This window comes from Pipistrellus hanaki, assembly GCF_964339955.1.
Source record: "Pipistrellus hanaki genome assembly, chromosome: 2".
NCBI lineage: Eukaryota > Metazoa > Chordata > Mammalia > Chiroptera > Vespertilionidae > Pipistrellus > Pipistrellus hanaki.
In genome coordinates, this window is record NC_140504.1 from 5,907,831 (window position 1) to 5,926,313 (window position 18,483).

The 18,483-nt window shown below is 50.8% G+C and overlaps 1 protein-coding gene across 2 annotated transcripts in view; it reads left to right on the forward strand.

Moving 5' to 3' along the window:
* Positions 1 to 11,965: 11,965 nt before the first annotated feature.
* Positions 11,966 to 18,483, forward strand: part of SLC37A1 (solute carrier family 37 member 1) — a gene marked incomplete at its 3' end in the record, with an annotated part of 46,232 nt that continues 39,714 nt past the window's right edge. For both annotated transcript variants that reach the window (XM_084873640.1, XM_084873641.1), the window contains exons 1-2: positions 11,966 to 12,136; positions 15,877 to 16,099. In XM_084873640.1, the coding sequence (XP_084729766.1) occupies positions 16,044 to 16,099 (56 nt within the window). In that variant the 5' untranslated portion in view covers positions 11,966 to 12,136; positions 15,877 to 16,043. The remainder of the gene's footprint in view (positions 12,137 to 15,876; positions 16,100 to 18,483) is intronic.

Consider the following 18,483-nt stretch of genomic DNA (forward strand, 5'->3'; position numbering starts at 1 on the left):
ATACGCAGAAGCCATGCCACCCTTATATTTCTCCCCATGTGCCTAGAAAAGTGGTTTCACACCGTAGATGCTCAATCAAGCCAGTGAAATATGGTCAAGGTGGGGTTTTTTTTATTTGTTTTTATTGATTTCAGAGAGAGTGAGGGGAAGGAAGAGAGGGATAGAAACATCAATGATAAAAGAGAATCATTGATCAGCTGCCTCCTAAGCACTCCCCTACTGGGGACTGAGCCCGAAACCTGGGCATGTGCCCTGAAAGGATATCGAACCTCCACACACACGTTTATTACAACTGAGCATGCCATTAAAATAAAAACATCCAACATATTTTAAGTGTCAGAAATCTGGGATGGTAATCAAGAATATACAAATAAATGTTAGTTTTTGCATATAAAAATAATTGTCAGAAATTTAACTTTCACATTTGCTCTAACAATGACGGTAACTGCTAAGTCCTGACTGTGCTGGTATGTTTTAAAAGTTTCATATGAATTATCTCACTAAATCCTCATGGTCATTTCCCCATTGTACAGCTAAGGAAAGGCAACCTCAGAGAAATGAAATTACCGCTCAAGATTATTCAGCTAGTGGGACTCAAACCAAGTATTCTGACTTAGGAGCCATTACTGTCAATCACTACCCTCTACTCCTCCCAGACCTCCGATTTACGTGAATCACTCTGATTTTCTGGGAGTGGCCTTAAACCACTTAGGAAGCGGAGAAGCACGGGCTCAATAAGTCTTAGATAGAAAAAACAAACAAACAAAAAAAAAAACCAGAAAGTGGCTTGAGCAAACCCTGTTCTAGGTCACATCATTAGCAGCTGGGTGCCTAGCCATAGTGCTAGGGAATCCTAAAATTTACCATTTGATTTATGTCCCACGCGTGCAAACTGGTCAGTTCCTCCCCTCTCCCCCCCCAAAATAAATAAATAAATAAATAAATAAATAAATAAATAAATAATAAAAATCTTTCAATACAGTAGTTTCACTACACTCCAGGTTTAGCAATTGTCCAAATAAGGCAAGATGGGATAAACATCAGAACTGCCTCTCAGCTCCCAGCAGCAGCCACTGGACAAAACCCTAACTGCTCCTTCCAGAAGAGGCTGCCCCCAGCGCAGGTCAGAGCCCCACCTGCTCTCTTCCGTGGAGCCTGGCGAGTCCTAGGAAGAGCAGTTAGGTTGATTCCTGGTACCCAACACTCCCCAAGCCCCTAGCCCCTGGGTGTCTCAGGAGTGCTTGGTGATCACAGCAGCAGCTCCTCCCAATTCTGAAGGCCCTCCAAAGGCGCTTAAATATGGTCAAGGTGGGTTTTTTTTTTTTTATTTGTTTTTATTGATTTCAGAGAGAGTGAGGGGAAGGAAGAGAGGGATAGAAACATCAATGATAAAAGAGAATGCCATTAAAATAAAATTTCTAACGGGGAGAGCGAGGCACACAGGGAAGGGCATTCCTTTCTGCCTCTCACAAACCTTGGCAGGGAGACCCTTCCCATAACCCACCAGCTAACCCACCAGCAGGGGCTTCCCATAATCCACTGGGTGAGGTCTCCCAGCCAATTTTTCCCATCATTCACCAGGACGGGCTTCCCGTCATCCCCCAGGAGGGATTTCCCGTCATGCCCAGCAGGGCACGGGCACAGGCTCTTCGTGGAGAAGGGCAGGTCCGGCAGCAGGGCCTCAGGTGAGTGGAGGGGAAACTGCCTGCGGGTCCTCCTCGGCGCTCCCTCTCCCTGGTGAGGTGAGAAGTTATCTTCCCGCCTTTCTCACAAATAAACAGAGACGCCATCTCTCTACCCAACTCCCCGCCAAGTCAAAACGGAGAGTGAACAAGGCCTGTCCTGGCTGGCCGTGGCCCTCTCCACCTAGGCCTTCCGCATGGCAGTGCCCAGGGAGGGACCCAGTCTGCGAAGCCCTCCCGGGGTCCCCTTCCATGGGCCACACCTTTATGACCACCAGGCCGGATCCGGCAGGGCAGCCGGCGGTTGCCATGACAGCGGGCTGCGCCTTTCTTCTGAGCTGCCCTGGACAACACAGAGAAAAGGCCTTAGGAACGGAGGGGAACAGAAGAATGCAAACAGGGTGTTTTGGTTTTTTATTTAAGCGTCTAGCCACCGCCCAGATAAAAAGCGGGGACTTTCAACAAAATGAATTCAGGCCCCTCTTAACTATGGAAATAGGAGGCTATTAAAATGTTTGTATTGCAAGGTTAGCTATTATGTACATGCACACACATAAACATACACATAGTGATATAGGTATGTGTGTGTGTGTTAAGGTGGCCAGACGTCACCTTAGTGTGTGTGTGTGTGTGTGTGTGTGTGTGTTATAGATAGATATAGCTACAGATATCAAAAAGACAGAAATTGCAACTTCTTTTTTAAAAATAGTTCTTATGGCTATTAGTGAGTAGGCGTCAGCCTCAGGGTTGTAATCCTAGCTGTTTGCTTCTTTCTGAAGCCAATTCACCCATCTGTAACATGGAGACAGCATGAACTACCCCCTTGGGGCTGTCACAAGGTCTAAATAAGATGTTTACAATGAGCTTAGCACAGTGCCCAGCTCGCAGGAAATCACTCAGTGGATGTCAGCTATTATTTTACTGATTACACTGTTGTCTCTCATGGAGTGGGCTAAGCACCTGTGTCTATCAATAGGTCTTTGGGGAACTTTGGACTCATTTTCAATCATTATTTCTTTCTGACCAGGATCAAACTGCTAAAGATGGTTCCATCAATAACTGTTAGTGGCCACCTGAAGTTAGTCTGTGATGAACAGATTATGCTCAATGCATACGCATCAGCACTAATATACAGGAGGGTGGGAAGAGACCAAAATTTCTAAAAAATACATCAACGTGCAGATTCTTAACTGTTGTAAGTGTTTGAGGTTCTGTCTCTTGTAAAAATAGTAACCAACAAGGAGAAATAAACAGATACAGCCACACCTTAAGATATTGAAGATACTGTCATCAAGAGAGGAAAACAAATTCTTTTCCGCCCAGAAAGCAGGATTATTCAGCAATGCCCCACAACCAGCGGGACAGCCGGGCCAATGGAGTCAGCCAGGGTGGGGATGAGCTGGCAGGAAATCCCACAGACCAGATAGTCGTGTTGGGCAGCAACTCCAGGGCAGTGACTCATCCCTGCTCCCCTCCCCCACCACACAGCACAGGGCCAGCATATAGTAAGTGCTCAATCAACATATGCCTCTCACATCGAATGTTAGATCTATTCTGCCACACAGCTGTACTTTATGCAACACGTGGGAAAGAAGAAAAAAAAGCAAAGTACATCAATGTTTAACTCTTTATTATCTTATTTTTTTTTATTTTTCTTAAACCAGATTCCATTTTCCAGGGACTCTCTTAATACATCAGTTAAATAACTATAGCAGGATGTGCTGTGTCCCTAGGTCATAAGGTCATACTTGGGGTTGGAAGGGGTTAGGAGGTTAGGAAGAAATGAGGAAAAAAATTTCAGACCCGTTTGTGGCAAATTCTGTTAAAAAAAAAAAAAAATTAGCCAAACTGTGATACCTTGTGGCTACATGTTAGTTCCTCATTCTAAAACGGATGTCACTCTTCCCTCCTAGTGGATATGGAAGGTTGGGTCTGCTGTTGATATTACAGGTGGCCTTGCTCTGGCCAGTGGTGGTGGTGGGAGACCCCATGGTACAAGGGGCTGCACCTTCCATGGCCTATGGATGGGTCAGGGAAAGGACAGGGGAGGAGGCTGCAAGCTGAGTGACATGTACGCTCTTCTCTCAGAATAAGGCCCCTACCCAACCTGCAGGAACATCGTGAGGATCAAATAAGATAATGTGGGTAAAAATGCTCTGGAAAAACCAGGTGCTCTATAACTGTAATGTGTATATTTTTTTAAAATATATTTTTATTGATTTTGTACAGAGAGGAAGGGAGAGAGATACAGAGCTAGAAACATCGATGAGAGAGAGTCATCGATCAGCTGCCTCTTGCACACCCCCCACTGGGGATATGCCCGCAACCAAGGTACATGCCCTTGACCGGAATTGAACCCGGGACCCTTCAGTCCCCAAGCCGACTATCCATTGAGCCAAACCGGTCTTGGCTGTAATGTGTATGTTTAACTCGGGTTTTTAGGTCATTGATTATATAATATTTGATGCATACAGAAGAACACAGGTTCACTGGTCGCAAAGTAATGCAGTGGAACATCTGTGCACTCCCCAAAATAAAGGAATGAATAAACAGCATCATTGTGAACATCTGAGGGCAGAGATCCCTGTCCACATCTCACATCCAGCTCTGGAATCCAGTCATATGGATTAAAGAATTAGGGGACCACTGGGGAGAAGCATTAAAACTAAACCTATGCCATTGCCTCCTAGAATGGCCCAGCCCCACTCCCTCCACCAGAGTGACCCTGGCCGCTCCCTCGCCTGCTGTAAGTAACTTCTTCTTTGCTAATGGGGTGGGCAGAACAGCTCTCTTGGTGGCTTTCCTCTGTATTCCTCGTCATTTGTGAGGATAAGCCCTTTCCTCCACAGGGACATTGCTCATTTCCGTGAACTGTTGTCAGTGATTTAGATCATTTTCCTGCAGGATGCCCTCACCTGTCTGCGTGGTGGTTCCTTCTTTCTGAAATGGGATCCCCCTGTTTCTCTTCCTGGTAAACAGTCCTTCAACATCGCTGCCTTCCCCAGATGTAACCTCCTTAAGGACACCTTTCCTCATTGCCTCAAGCCCCTTCCAGCCATCACTGTGCTGTGCTCTGTCACTCTCCCTGCACAGCCGTGACATGTTTCCAGGCCAGCCCCCCAAGTTTCCTCAGAGCCTTGACTCCCCACCCCCCACCCCCAGGCTAGCACAGAGCCTGACATATAGTCTAGGCTCAGATTGTTAAAATTACTATATGCCTTTGGCAAATCGGGAAAATACAGTAAAAGATAAAGAAGAAAGTGATGATGATCAATAGCCTCACCTCCCAGAGATGGCCACTGCTGGCCTTCTGGTGCGAATCCATCTGAACATTTTAAATGCATACCTCTTTGCATTTCCTTTCATTTATTTGCCATGACTCAGACCATTATGTGGTGAAGATGTTAACGCTTCTTCAAAAGTCTTTTAAAAGACTAAAGTAATACTTCACTCTGAGGATAGTTGACTCAATCAGGATTCTACGAAAGAATGAATGGACATGTTGACTACAATGTGAAGGAAGTAGGGGTGGTGCTTAAGCACATTGTGCTCCAGTACTTTATTAAGAAAAAACCGTTTCAGGTGTCTCTTCTGGAGACCTACTCCGGGGCCTTCACCAAAACCCCTTTGCCAGCCCTTGTGTGTATGTCTTTCTCTCCTTCCCAGGAGGATCTGGCTTCTAGGCCAAACCTCTGGGCAGTTATGGACCAAGGACAGTGGTCAGGGTTACTTCATGAATCATTTCCCCCGCCCGCCTCTACCGAGGCAAGAGGCAGGCAGAGTTAAACCAGGCCAGCGGTGTTGGGTGTCCTGGGACTGGCCCTGTGCCACCTGCACACTGAGGTCTGGCACTGAGAGGGGTGGGGCCAGGATCCACTCTGGGGCATGATAGGGCCCTGGCAACTGCCTCCGGGCATAGCTGGAGCACGTGGTCTTAGTGTTGTTTATTTAGGGCACTGGGTGCAGGGTCTCCCTGCAGGGGCCCTAAAAGTGTCCCGTTGAACAAGAATGGAAATGTAAAAATATGCATTTATTAAATAAGCAAGATCAGTTAGGAGAAAGTAATCTCACTTCACTGGTTCATTCCTTGGGTTAGCTCCCTTAGTACAGTCAAAAGTTTGTTTGGTTTATAAAAATTACAGTAAACAATAAACGCATAGTTTTTTTCTAAAAGAGTTTTAGAATCGTTGACACCAGAAAATGAATAGCATGTTAAATAAGGATGGAGGGGAGGGAGAGGATTTTCAGGTCCTGTGGCTTGAGGTTCTCGGTAGTCTTTTCCAATTACATTGTGAACTCCAAGAATGGAGCTGTCCACTGCTAGAATTCTTGCTTTTTGATCAGCTCTCCTTTGCTTTAAGTAAACAGGTTCTGATTTTACCTTTCTTGTTTGTCAAATAATGGCTAATGCTTTCATGCTTTCCAAGCCTGAGGTATTTGCACAAGCTCTGAATGAAGGCCAGTCTCCTCAAAGCACCTTCAGGGAGATGGCACCGATGGCAGGGCTGCCCTTGGGCCCGCCTTGGCCTTCCCAGGACACGCTCCTCTTCCCTGGAGAGACTAAACTCCTGGACAGAAGGTCCTTTCTGAAAAGTCTTACTTCTCATCACACCCCCAGCTCCAAGCATGGGCCTCATTCTGTACATGGAAGGTTCTCCTTCTAGTAACTCTCCTGTGAAAGACCACACTTTCCAGTAGGTGTCAGAGTTGCCTCTTAGCCCCAGGGAAAGCAGTGACTCCCCTCTGCAGGTGGGGGGACGGCAAACGCCCTCCCTTCAAATTGGGCCCATCCACTGGTTTGTCCTCTCTCAGCGCCTGGGCTCACTGACACTCACACCGTCACACAGATGGGCACCAATAGGAATTAACCATCTCCTTCCTTCCAGCCGTCCCTCTCAGTGTTCTCACTTGTTACCCTAAATTAGGGGTGTCGAACTCAATCAGAGAAGGGGCCAAAATCTAAAATCCAGCCTAAATCGCGGGCCGAATGGTTTACTGAACAGTCATAAACTGACAATGTCATAAACTGACAGCGGAGTGCAGTGATGACAGCGCGGTGCGGGCCACATTGCAAGGCCTGGCGGGCTGGATTTGGCCCTCGGCCTTGTGTTTGACACATGTGCCCTAAATCCTTGTTTTTCCTCAAACACCAGAGGCCACCTCCTCTCTCCTCACTTTCAGCGACTGACTTTACCTCCTGCAATAAAGGAAAAATAAATACGAACTCTCAGCTCTTATCTTCCTATCTCAACGTGAGCTGAGAGTTCGTACAGTTCGTACTTGTCCCTTCTCCCACCTGAGGCTCATTCCTCCTCACATGCTTTGAATTCCTTTTCTTTCTGCCTCTGAGGGGACTTGTGTCCTTGAAAGTGTGGCCTCCTTTCCCGTACATACCTGCTGGTGTCCTCCCTTCTGACTTCTTGAGGAGCCAGCCTCCTAGGAGAAATGGCAGATTCCAGGTCTGGGGCAGGAATTGTATGAAATGAGCTCAGAACAACATCTTGTCACAGTTGAAAAAAGCAAGGACACTATCATATACCAGGGTCCTGTCAGACGGACTCAAGATGATTAAAAGAGGCCCCCATTGGCCAAAGACGGGCAAATGAGCTGCAGTCAGGAGTGTCACTGCGGTGGGTCAGAACACACCACTGTGACTGTCCACTGGCGCATACAATGAAAAGCAAAAGAAACTCATGGACAACTTTTGAAGAACGCTAGAAAACCAGCTCATTCCGAAAAGTGACAAAAGATGAAGCTTGCCTTTTTTCCTGCCTTTCCTATGCAAACTGTACCTAGGATTCACTAATTGATGTTAAATAATTCATGAGGAGCCCTCTTCACAGAGGTATGCTAGCAAAGAGGGAAAGAAAGACCGAGAATAGCAGTTTCACCACTTATGTGAATTCTGACTTCTGATGAATTAATGAACCTGAACAAGGAACACCTAAGACTTCAGAAAGCTGTCGTGTGCTTGCCTTGAGTCTACCCAAATCTGGTTAAGCCTCCAACCCTCATGTCCATTTCAGGAAAAACATGTTAGACCAAATCACAAAGACAGAGTCAGCACAATGCAGAGGGAAGGAGACTGCACGATGAACGGTCTGGCCTCTATAACAATGAGGGCAACACATTGCTGGGGTAGAGAGAGGGAAGGGTGCTGGGGAAATCTATGAAGGAGAGACTCAAGAAACACAAGCCATATACGTGTGGACTGCTTGGATCCCCATTGAAAGACAAACAACACAGCCAGACAATTCCAGGACAGTCAGGGAAGTGAGAATATGGGCTGGGTAGCAGATGCCATTATGGAATTGTTCTTGTTGGGGGAGCCCTGATGATGGTATTGGCGGTTACACTTAAAACCATATCTTTTAGAGATGCACGTTGAAACTTTACAAATGAAATATGATGTCTGGAATTGGCTGCAAAACATTCCTGTGGAGAAGGAAGTGGGTGGAAACAGGAAGGAAAAAAGGTTGGCTATGCATTGGTCATTGATGCAGCTGGGTATTGGGTCTGTGAGCTTTACCGTAGAGTTCTCCCTGCCTCTGTATATGTTCGTAAACATCCTACATTTAAAACTATCCTTCCTCCTCCCCCAGTCCCTCTCCAGCCTGTGCCCTTCTCTCTCCTCCTTTCCCGAATCTGCTCCATGCTGCCTCTTCTTCCCCACGCCCACTCAATCCCCACAGCCGCCTGCCACCCACCCCACCTTTATGGAAGTGTCAGCCACGGCCTTCTGGGTGAAGCCAGCAGACCTGGCTATATGCAGCACCCCACTCGCTCTCATTCTGGAAACACTGCCTTCCTTGTGCTTCTTGGACATCACACTCTCCTGGCTTTTTCCACACTCCATCCAAGGTCCTGGCCCCTCCTCCCTGCCGGGCCCTGAAATTAGCCCCCCTGGGAGTCAGTCTCGGCTCATGCTGACAGTTGCTGTCACTACCAGGCCTCCCTTGCCAGCCTAGGCTTCTTCCAGAGACTCCAGACCCACAAACCCAACTCTGTTCAACGTCTCCACTGAGAACTTCCCCGAGGAACCAAATGCTCAATGAGTACAAGTAAATTCCCAGCCCAGCCTCACCCCAAGACTGTGTCCTCTGTATGTTCCCCCTCTCCGTGAGAGGAAGACTCCATCACCCACTTAGCCACCCAAGCCAGACACATCTGGGTGTCATCCCAGCTCCTCTCTTTCCCTTGCCTTCTTTCTCTCACCTTCTAGACCAGTGGTCGGCAAACACATTAGTCAACAGAGTCAAATATCAACAGTAAAATGATTGAAATTTCTTTTGAGACCCGAAAACCGACTTCTACGCATGGGCTACGAAGTTTCAATCGCACTATACATGCGCACCTGAACATGGTATTTTTTGGAAGAGCTACACTCAAGGGGCCAAAGAGCTGCATGTGGCTCACAAGCTGCGACCGCTGTTCTAGACCTTTCTGAAGTCTGCACTCCCAGCAGCCATAATCTCAGGCCTGGATTGCCACAGGAGCTCTCCTCCCCTCTCCACATTATTTGCACCATCACCACTCCCCAAACCAGCTTGCAGCTTGCATTGTGCTCTTGGCCAGCTCCCCCTCTGCTGCTGAGATGTGACCTCCTGGGACCATGTAGTCTGGGCAAGGTGACCTCCTCTTCCACCCCGTGGTGTGTCCTCTATTATGACGTGTAACAGTGTTGGGATTGCTGGTTACCTGTCTACGGCCTGCATGTGAGGGGAGGGGCATCGGTGGGACTCTTGCCTCCATGCCTTGGGTTGGTGGGTGGGAGGCGGGAGGAAAGGAGAGTGGGCTGTTTGTTCCCGCTCCTTCCCCGCTGGGCTGTACCTTCACAGCGGCTGCACCCCCTCCCAAACCCCCTCCTCTTGTCCAGCAGTTGTCTCTGCAGCCTCAGCTCTCTCGCTCTTCAGGCTCAGGGTGCTAACAGCTTCCTGATGTTGCTAGCCCGGAGATGCATTTTTCACTCAGTTCCCCTTATGTAACAGCCCAGCACTGGGTTAAATAGTGACACCCCCCCAAAAAATGTCATTTCCTTCCTGAACCTCAGAAGGGGACCTTATTTGGAACTAGGGTAGTTGCAGATGCAATTAGTTCAGTTGAAGCCATACTGGAGGAGGGTGGCCCCTAAATCCGATAGGACTGGTGTCCTCAGGAGAGGAGAGACAGACACACAGAAGGAAGATGCTATGAACAGATGGACGCACAGGAAGACACCATGTGACAGCAGAGGCAGACTGGAGTGATGTAGGTACAAGCCAAGAAACACCAGGAGAGCCAGCACCGCCAGAGGCTAAGAGAAAGGCACAGACAGATTGCGGAGCCTTCGGAGGGAGCGTGGCCCTGCCAGCACTTTCTGGCTGGCCAGTGTGAGGTGCTTGGTTAGGGCAGCCCCAGGTGATGCATATTCACTCTTCCCCTCACCCTCACATCAGCCTCCCTGTCTGGCCACCTGGCTTCTGCTCTATGAACTCTTGTTGGCAAAGACCCCTTGTTGACCTGAGGCCTCGGTGCTGGCACAGGGCTGGCCTCCTTGGGCACCCAGTTAGCACTTGCTGAGCAAGAGTGACAGCACCTCTCCTTCAGTGTTCCTCTCATAAAACAAATCAAAACAAATGCAAAGCAAGCGTGGACGCCTTGGGTTAAGGCAGGGTCCTGCCAAGGCAGTAGGCTCAGTTGGCAGCCCGGAGTCTGGGTACCTGGGCTTCTCTCTCGGGAACCCTGGCCACAGCTGTGTTAATGGCAGCCCGAGGGCAGCCCACCACTGGCCTGGCACACTCTGTCACGATTTTGAAATACTGGATCTGAAAAATGCAACTCGATGGGAAGTTTCTGGAAGCTGCAAGCATGAGTTCAGACCTCGTTTCCCAGGTACTGAAGAATGTGGTCTCCTTCCTGCAGGCGACAGGGATCCTGAAGGGTGTCCAGGAAAGACAGAATCTGACCTGCTTTAGGACAGCAGTCGGAGGCAGCTGGGAAAGTGGCTGCCTGAGGGAGAGCTTGGAAGTCGAGGGGCTGATGCCCAGGTTCCAGGAGAGTGGAGGAGTCCTGAGCAGACTATCGTGGGAGCCAGAGAGGCAACTGGGAGACAGATGGAAGCCAGACTGGGCTGGTTTGGGCATCCCCAGGAATAGAGCGTTGGGGGAAAGAGGAGAAGGAATTGGCCGAGAGAGGAGTTCCACAGAAAGAGTCCTTGCCAAAGAGAGAGACAAGTCCAGAGGCCCTGGGCCAGCTCCCTTGGGGGAGGGGGGATGGATTAGCCTATTACTGTACCTTGGGGCCACAGTGAGGCCACAGGTTTCCTTTCTGCATGGACACTTCCCAAAAGCATAAAGAAGGGGTGCATTTGAAGTGACCCAACTCAACCAACAGGAAAAGGTATTCTATTCCAGGTGCTCTGGAAAATGGGGAGGGGCTCTGGGAAAGGGGAGGGGCTCTGGAAAGGGGGAGGGGCAACAAGGCCTGGCAGGGAGGAGGCGTCCTGGCAGGGAGGAGGTGGCCTGCCTGAGGGGTGCTGGACAGGGCAGTGTGCCTCGAGGTCCAGGGCACACTGTTCATACAGACCTTTTGGGGCACTTACAGCCTGGCCTTGGATTGGTTCTAGCTGTGAGGATGGTTTTAATTAGGGCAATCTTTCAGGAATTTCATTGCAAGGTGTTTTCTGCCTCTCTCTGCTTTCCGGGGAGCTGGGAGCTGGCTGTGTTGGATGCAGTGTGTGCTGGGAGTGCTCTGTGGGTACCCGCATGCTCATCTATGATCCCGTCCTTCTGGGGGCTGCCCAAGGTCAATGTCTGGCAAGAAGCAGAGTGGAATTCGGAACGTTGTTCCTGGGCTGACACTGGGTTGGCATGGGAACTGTCTTGAGGCCCCGGCAATGGTGAGTGTCCAGCAAGTGGCTGGGGCCACGCGGGAGTCCGGAATAGCCGTGTGAGCTGTGGGCCACACAGTACAGGTGTGAATAAGATGGTTCAACACAGCCTGCCTTGGCCCAGGCTCCCTTAGAGCGCCAGCTGCATGGCTCTGACCCTTGAGAAGGGGCAGCGGCGTCCAGGCTGGGAGGCCAAGGCGGACCTCTGTGCGGCTCCTGGCTCCGCTGCCCTTAGGTAAGACCCACCTTCAGGACACAGGGCCTTTGGGGAGCTCCCGGTGCCCGTGGAGAAATGCCAGGTGCAAGGACATTGAATGCCCAAGTTCCTTAGCGGGCGCTGGCGGGTGGGGAGTGAGGGGTGAGGGAGGGCAACCACCGGCCAGGGCGCCCCCAGGGCGGTTTGGGATCCCGGGCCGCCCAGAGGCCTGGGGAGGACCAGGCAGGGCCCGAGGAAAGGGGAGGGGCCGAGCCGCCGCCGCCGCCGCCCGCGGCCGCAGGAAAGCGAAAGGGCCGCGGGGCCGCGCCGCCCCAGGAAGTCGCGAGCAGGAAGCCCGGAGCCGGCCGGTGGGAGCGGGCCGGCGCGCAGGTGAGGCTGGGGCTGCGATCGATCGATGATCCATGGGCGCCGGGCTGCGATCGATCGATGGGCGCGGGGCCCTCCCCCCGGCACCTGCGGGGCCGCGGCCGCTGCACCTGCCGCCGGGCGCCGGCGGGGAGGCCCGGGACAGGGCGCCCGCTGCCCGCGCTCTGGGGGCGCCTCGCGGGGGGACCGGTCCCTGCGCCCCGCTCCCCGCCGCCCGCCTTTGTGCGGGGCTGCGGCCGGGCCCGGCGCTCCCCTCCGGCCTCCGGGGCCGTTGGAATAAGGGTCCCGAGGAGCGGCGGCCCCTGCCGCCTCCCGGGCTGCGGAGCGGCACCCAGGCAAGTGGAGGCGAGGGCGCCGGTCCCGGCAGGAACGGCACGAGCTGTCGCCGGGTCCCTCCCCACCAGCCCGGCCGCGATAGCCGCCGGGGGTCGGGGCAGGGCCGGGGTGACCCGCGCAGTGTCCCCCGCGCCGCGGGGACGTGGGCGTGCCCGCCGGGTCCACCTGCGCCACCGGCCGCCGGGAGGAGCCGGGAGGAGAGCCGCCGGAGGCTCCGCGGCAGCACCGGGCCTTCGGGTTGTTTGTCTGCTGAGCGGCTGGTTCCGAGCCCGGGAGTGTCCCCGCCAGCGCCGTGCTGGCACCGGCTGTGCTTGCAGGGCGCCAGAGAGTGTCCAGCCGCGGGCCACCGCCGGCCGGCTCCCCTTTCCTTTCTCCCGGCCTCCAGCTGCCGAGCAGGTGGCCCAGACCCTGAGGATCTGCATTTGAAAGGAGGACTCTGATGCCTGCTAAAGGTGGAATCCTGGGCCTGTCTTTCCTCCAGTTTGCGGGAGCTCACCACCTGGAGAGCTCGGCTGACCTTGGATTTGAATTGTGTCCTGTGGTTTGCGGGGGCAACTAGCCAAGAATTACCCCCAGTGCTCTCCCCCTTAGCTCCCTGAGGTCCAGCTTGGCCTCAGCTCCAGCCCCTGCTCCTCACACCACACCGGCCAGGCCTGCCCTGGCCGGGCTCTGTGCACGGGTCTTGCTGTCGGAAGGGAGGGGGACACCCTTTTGTATTTAAGCCTCAGGGGAAGGGCTAGGGCCATTGTCATTCATGGTTCATACTGAGCACAAACCACAGAAAGTGTTTTTTCTGGGAAGGAAGTTGTTCCTCTCTCAGAACACCTTTTGGGGGAGCATGCAATTCTCACCCACCTTTGCCTTAAAAGAAGATCCACTTTACCAACTTTGTTTTTAATGGGTCATTTAAAACACGTGGGCTGGCTTGAGTACCCACAGCAGCGCTTCAGCTCTGGGGAGATCCCTCTGTCTTACTCTGGCCTCTACTTTTGAGTCTCACTGTTTTCTTTTCTTTCTCTTTAGTTTATTTTATTTTTTAAAATATATTTTATTGAGTTTTTACAGAGAGGAAGGGAAAGGGATAGAGAGTTAGAAACATCGATGAGAGAGAAACATCGATCAGCTGCCTCCTGCACACCCCCCACTGAGGATGTACCTGCAACCAAGGTACATGCCCTAGACCGGAATCGAACCTGGGACCCTTGAGTTCATAGGCGGACACTATCCACTGAGCCAAACCGGTTAGGGCGAGTCTCACTGTTGTGTTCTCCAGAGAGCACAGGGCTCTGTTCTGGGCTGCAGGGATCACTGAGGGGGAGCCTGAGGGTGGGGCCCCAGAATGCTGCCTTCCCTCCGGCCGTTCCTAATGGCTGACCAGTGGGCTGTTTGGGAAGATGTGCGTTTGCACATTTTCATAAAGATGATCTGATGGGGTGTTTCCCAAGCTGCTCCCTTTGACAACCGAATGAAACGGATACTCCGACACTTTTCCCTGTTGTGGTGGCGAGGTCCACGGGCGCCTAGTAAGAGCCGTTTTTTAAAAGTCCTCTTCTGTGCTTGGCCTGTGTGCCAAAAACAGGTCAAGCCCAAAGATTTCCCGTTCCGCTGCCCTCTCCTTGAGGGGCTGGGCCGCAGGAAGTGAGGTGGAGCAGGGCGGGACTGAGGGAAACTGGACAGACCAGCTTTGGCCCCACTTAGTCCAGCAGCCGGCCTCATTGTTCCTCTGCAGAGAGCCGGCTGCCTCTTCCCGGGAATGGCCGCAATGCCGCGGGCGCACTAACGAGGCCTCCTGTCCCCGCCAGCACTCAGTGGAGCGATTTTCTGAGGGTACCGCTCGCGCTTTGGAGGAAGAGCACTCATGACACTGAGCTCTTTACAAAAAAAAAAATTTTTTTTAGAGAATTATATATGTCTCCCCATCGACCCCTTTTCCGAATGACACTGAGCTCTTAACATCCCACATGGAAACTCACCGCCGTCACGTGTCCCGTTTGCACTTCCTGTGAAGGCTGTAGCACTCGCTCTTTCCTGGCTCCCAGGAGGAAGAGCCGCAGGATTTTAAAGGCAAGGGAGCTTTTCTGCCCATTGCTTCTCCAGTGCCTTCTGGGTGGTTCCTGTGTCACATGCTTGACCAGAATTGAGTCCAGCTTGGTTGATGGATTTTTGTACCGTGGTCGGTAAACTGCGGCTCTCGAGCCCCATGCGGCTCTTTGGCCCCTTGAGTGTGGCTCTTCCACAAAATACCATGGCCTGGGCGAGTCTATGTTGAAGAAGTGGCGCTAGAGAAGTTTAAGTTTAAAAAATGTGGCTCTCAAAAGAAATTTCAATCATTGTACTGTTGATATTTGGCTCTGTTGACTAAATGAGTTTGCTGACCACTAGTTTAGTAGATGGCAGGAATGAACGTGGGTCTAATGGAAAGACAGGCACTTACAAATCTAAGTGTAAGTCCTCCAAATCTGGACTGTTTGCTACTATTTGTCTGTTATCCCAAGGAAATTTTTTGAAGACATTAAGTAACTATCAGCTTCTTTAAATCAAGACTAGTGTTTACTCAAAAGTAGCTTTCTTTTTAAAAGTTAATAACCTGTGATTTTTCACTGAATGTAAGGACAGCCCGTGCTCTGGATGCACTGGGAATTGTGTTACTTAACACATTGGTCCAAAGGCTCCTTGTTGCCAAGTGTAGAAGAATGAAGACTACAAGTCATGGCTTTGGGACGGGGACCTGCCTGGTGTGCTGGGCCCCTTTTAGGTTTGGGGGTACCCCTGCCCATTCCTCTGCCTTCCGAATGGGGTCATTTCCCATGGGCTCAGAGGCGGCCTCAGGAGACGTGGAGAGGCTGCTAAGAGGTGAAGTTCATTCCCTCAGCTTTAGATGCATTTTGGTTCAGTTGCAAAGCCACAATTAAATGATTGGTTTGATGACCTGCCATCTGGTTCCAGCCCACATTCCCCTCTGTTATTGTGGCTCAGCTGTGGCCTGGTTCGGCGTGGGTGGAATGAAACACGTCCGGTTCCCTGGCCGCCTCTGGTAACGAGCACACGGTGTAACCGCTGGGCACATATGGGGGGGTCATGTGCATGTTAACCGTCTGTAGAGCATTGTGATTGAGGTTGAATGGCTTGATGTCCAGATGCCTTCCAGACAGAGATGAACTCAGTGGTTCTTTTTATATCATCAGAACATCATGTGAAATCCAGTTCAGTGATCTCTGAACAAGCCCCGCCCCCTCCCCAGGCAGACATTGTGCTGCCACCTAGTGGCCCTGGTGGGCATTCCCATCATCCAGGAAGGCCAGCTTTGATCTGGGCTGGCTCACAACCATAAGGGTGTTTCTCCTGCCCGGACTGCACGGCGCCATTGTCAGCACCCCTGACTTTTCCACCCCTCTTTCTCATTGTAGAGACCCAAGCCTCTGCGGAAAGGAGGAGGGGACACAAGACCAAGCAGGACACCTCAATTCCTTTCCAGCCGGTGCCAGTGCAGGGACAAGAGAGAGACCGGGAGCCAGGATCGCCAACCTCTGTATGAAGTTGGTTTCGTGGCCAAAGCGCTGTGGTCCACGCGTAAATGGCTCGCCTCCCTGCCGGCATTCGCTTCATCATCTCATTCTCCCGGGACCAGTGGTAAGTCCTGGCGGTTCTGGCCCGTGGCATGGCCCCGAGCGTGGGAGAGGGCCACCGTGCAGCCGGCTCTGCATGATAAAATGCACGCGGATGCTGGCCTCCCTGTAACCATGGAATCACTTAGCGCGGCGGAAGCCGTGAGGAGCATTGCCATTGTCCCCAGTCTTTGGCTCTGGCTCTGACAGGTAGCATGTGGACTCCTCCGTGGTCTTCAGTGGTCTCTGTAACAATCATGGCTCCCACAGGAAAATGACCGCTGGCCACTGGCAGGTTATAACGTGCCTGTGAGTGAAAGCAGTCTATGAACTCAGAGCTCCCTGAGTGGCCTCCCTGGGGCAGAGCTCCCAGGGAGAGTGAAATCCAAGCAAGTTAAATGCTGACCAGAATGCAACTTTCTCTTCCGAGACCCCCTGCGGGTGTGTGCCCTGAGAGTGGTCCTGAGTTCCGTGCTCCGTGGAGGAAGCCGATGGTGAGGGCAGAGCCTGGAGCCGGGCTCTCTGGCCTCTGACCCACCGTCTCCGTGGTGTCTCCCCGCCTCATCAGTTGGGAAGGAAAAGTGTTCCTCTACCCTCCTGGGTCCAGTAACCGGGAGCATGCAAACAAATCTCACCAACAGATTCACAGGAGAAAGGAGATCTCATCACATACATACAGGAGTTTACAGAGAAATGTGACTCAGAGAGAGATGAGAATTTGGGGCTAATACATCACCGTAATGGGGGAGAAGAGGAGGACAGGGTATGACGGGAAAGCAAATGGCTCTTAAGTGTAAGTGGGCCTCAGGAGAGCAGACGGGAGGTGTGACAGTGTTGGTGGTGTCTGTGGGTGTGAGGTGGAACTTCTCATGTTCAATAATGAGTCTATCGCCCCTGTTTCGTCCCCCCTGTTTTGTTCTTTCGGGGGGCTCTGCTTTTGGACAGATAAGAGATTTCAGGAACTCAAATGCTTTCCCCTCCAAATAATTGTTTGCCATTGTGGCGTATTCTGGAGCCCTTCATCTTATCGCGACAACCCGCCTGTGCCTCCTCACCCTTTGCATTCTCTCAGGCCTCTGCTGGCTGGCAGGTGGGACTTCAGGCTTCTCATTCTTTCCAGAGCAGTCCCCGCATTTCTCATTTATTGCCTGCTGCAAATCTCACCACAAGTGTTCCAACACTGACCTTTTATTGGGGGGAGTTTATCTTTAGCTTCTTGGTTTTATAACTGTATTTTAATATAATTTTCAAGCTCACAGATGGAAACTAAAAGAATGTTACAAAAAACTCCTGTGTATCACAGATTCTTTTTTTTTTTTTTTTTTTTTTTTAATTTATTTATTTATTTATTTATTTATTTTTTACATATTTTCTTGATTTTTTTTTTTATTGCCCCCCTCCCTCCCTCCCACACATCCCCTCCCTCCCCATAGTTTTATGTCCATTGGTTGTACTTATATGCATTTATACAAGTCCTTCGGTTGATCTATTATCTCCCCCTGATATCCCTACCCTCCCCACTGTAATTTGACAGTCTGCCTGTTGCTTTACTTTCTCTATATCTGTCTCTTGGTTCATCAGTTTATAAAGATCTTTATCATCCACCGATGTGTGAGGTCATGTGGTGTTTCTCTTTCGTTGATTGGCTTATTTCACTCAGCATGATGCTCTCCAATTCCATCCAGGTTGCTGCAAATGATGAGAATTCCTTCTTCTTTATGGCAGCATAGTATTCCATTGTGTAGATGTACCATAGTTTTTGGATCCAATCATCTGCTGACGGGCACCTAGGCTGTTTCCAAATTCTGGCTATTGTAGATTGTGCTGCTATGAACATAGGGGTGCATATATCCTTTCTGATTGGTGTTTCTAGTTTCTTGAGATATATTCCTAGAAGTGGGATTACTGGGTCAAATGGGAGTTCCATTTTCAGTTTTTTGAGGAAACTCCACACTGTTCTCCACAGTGGTTGCACCAGTCTGCATTCCCACCAGCAGTGCACGAGAGTTCCTTTTTCTCCGCAACCTCGCCAACACTTGTCGTTTGTTGATTTGTTGATGTTGGCCATTCTGACAGGTGTGAGATGGTACCGCATTGTTGTTTTGATTTGCACCTCTCGGATACTTAGTGACTTTGAGCATGTTTTCATGTGCCTTTTGGCCTTCCTTCTGTCTTCTTTTGAAAATATTCTGTTTAGGTCCATTGCCCATTTTTTAATTGGATCATTCATCTTCCTTTTATTTAGTTGTATAAGCTGTCTGTAAATGTTGGAGATTAAACCTTTATCAGTGGTAATATTTGCAAATATGATCTCCCACACCGTGGGCTTTCTTGTTGTTTTATTGATGGTTTCTTTTGCTGTAAAAAAGCTTTTTATTTTGAAGTAGTCCCATTTGTTTATTTTCTCTT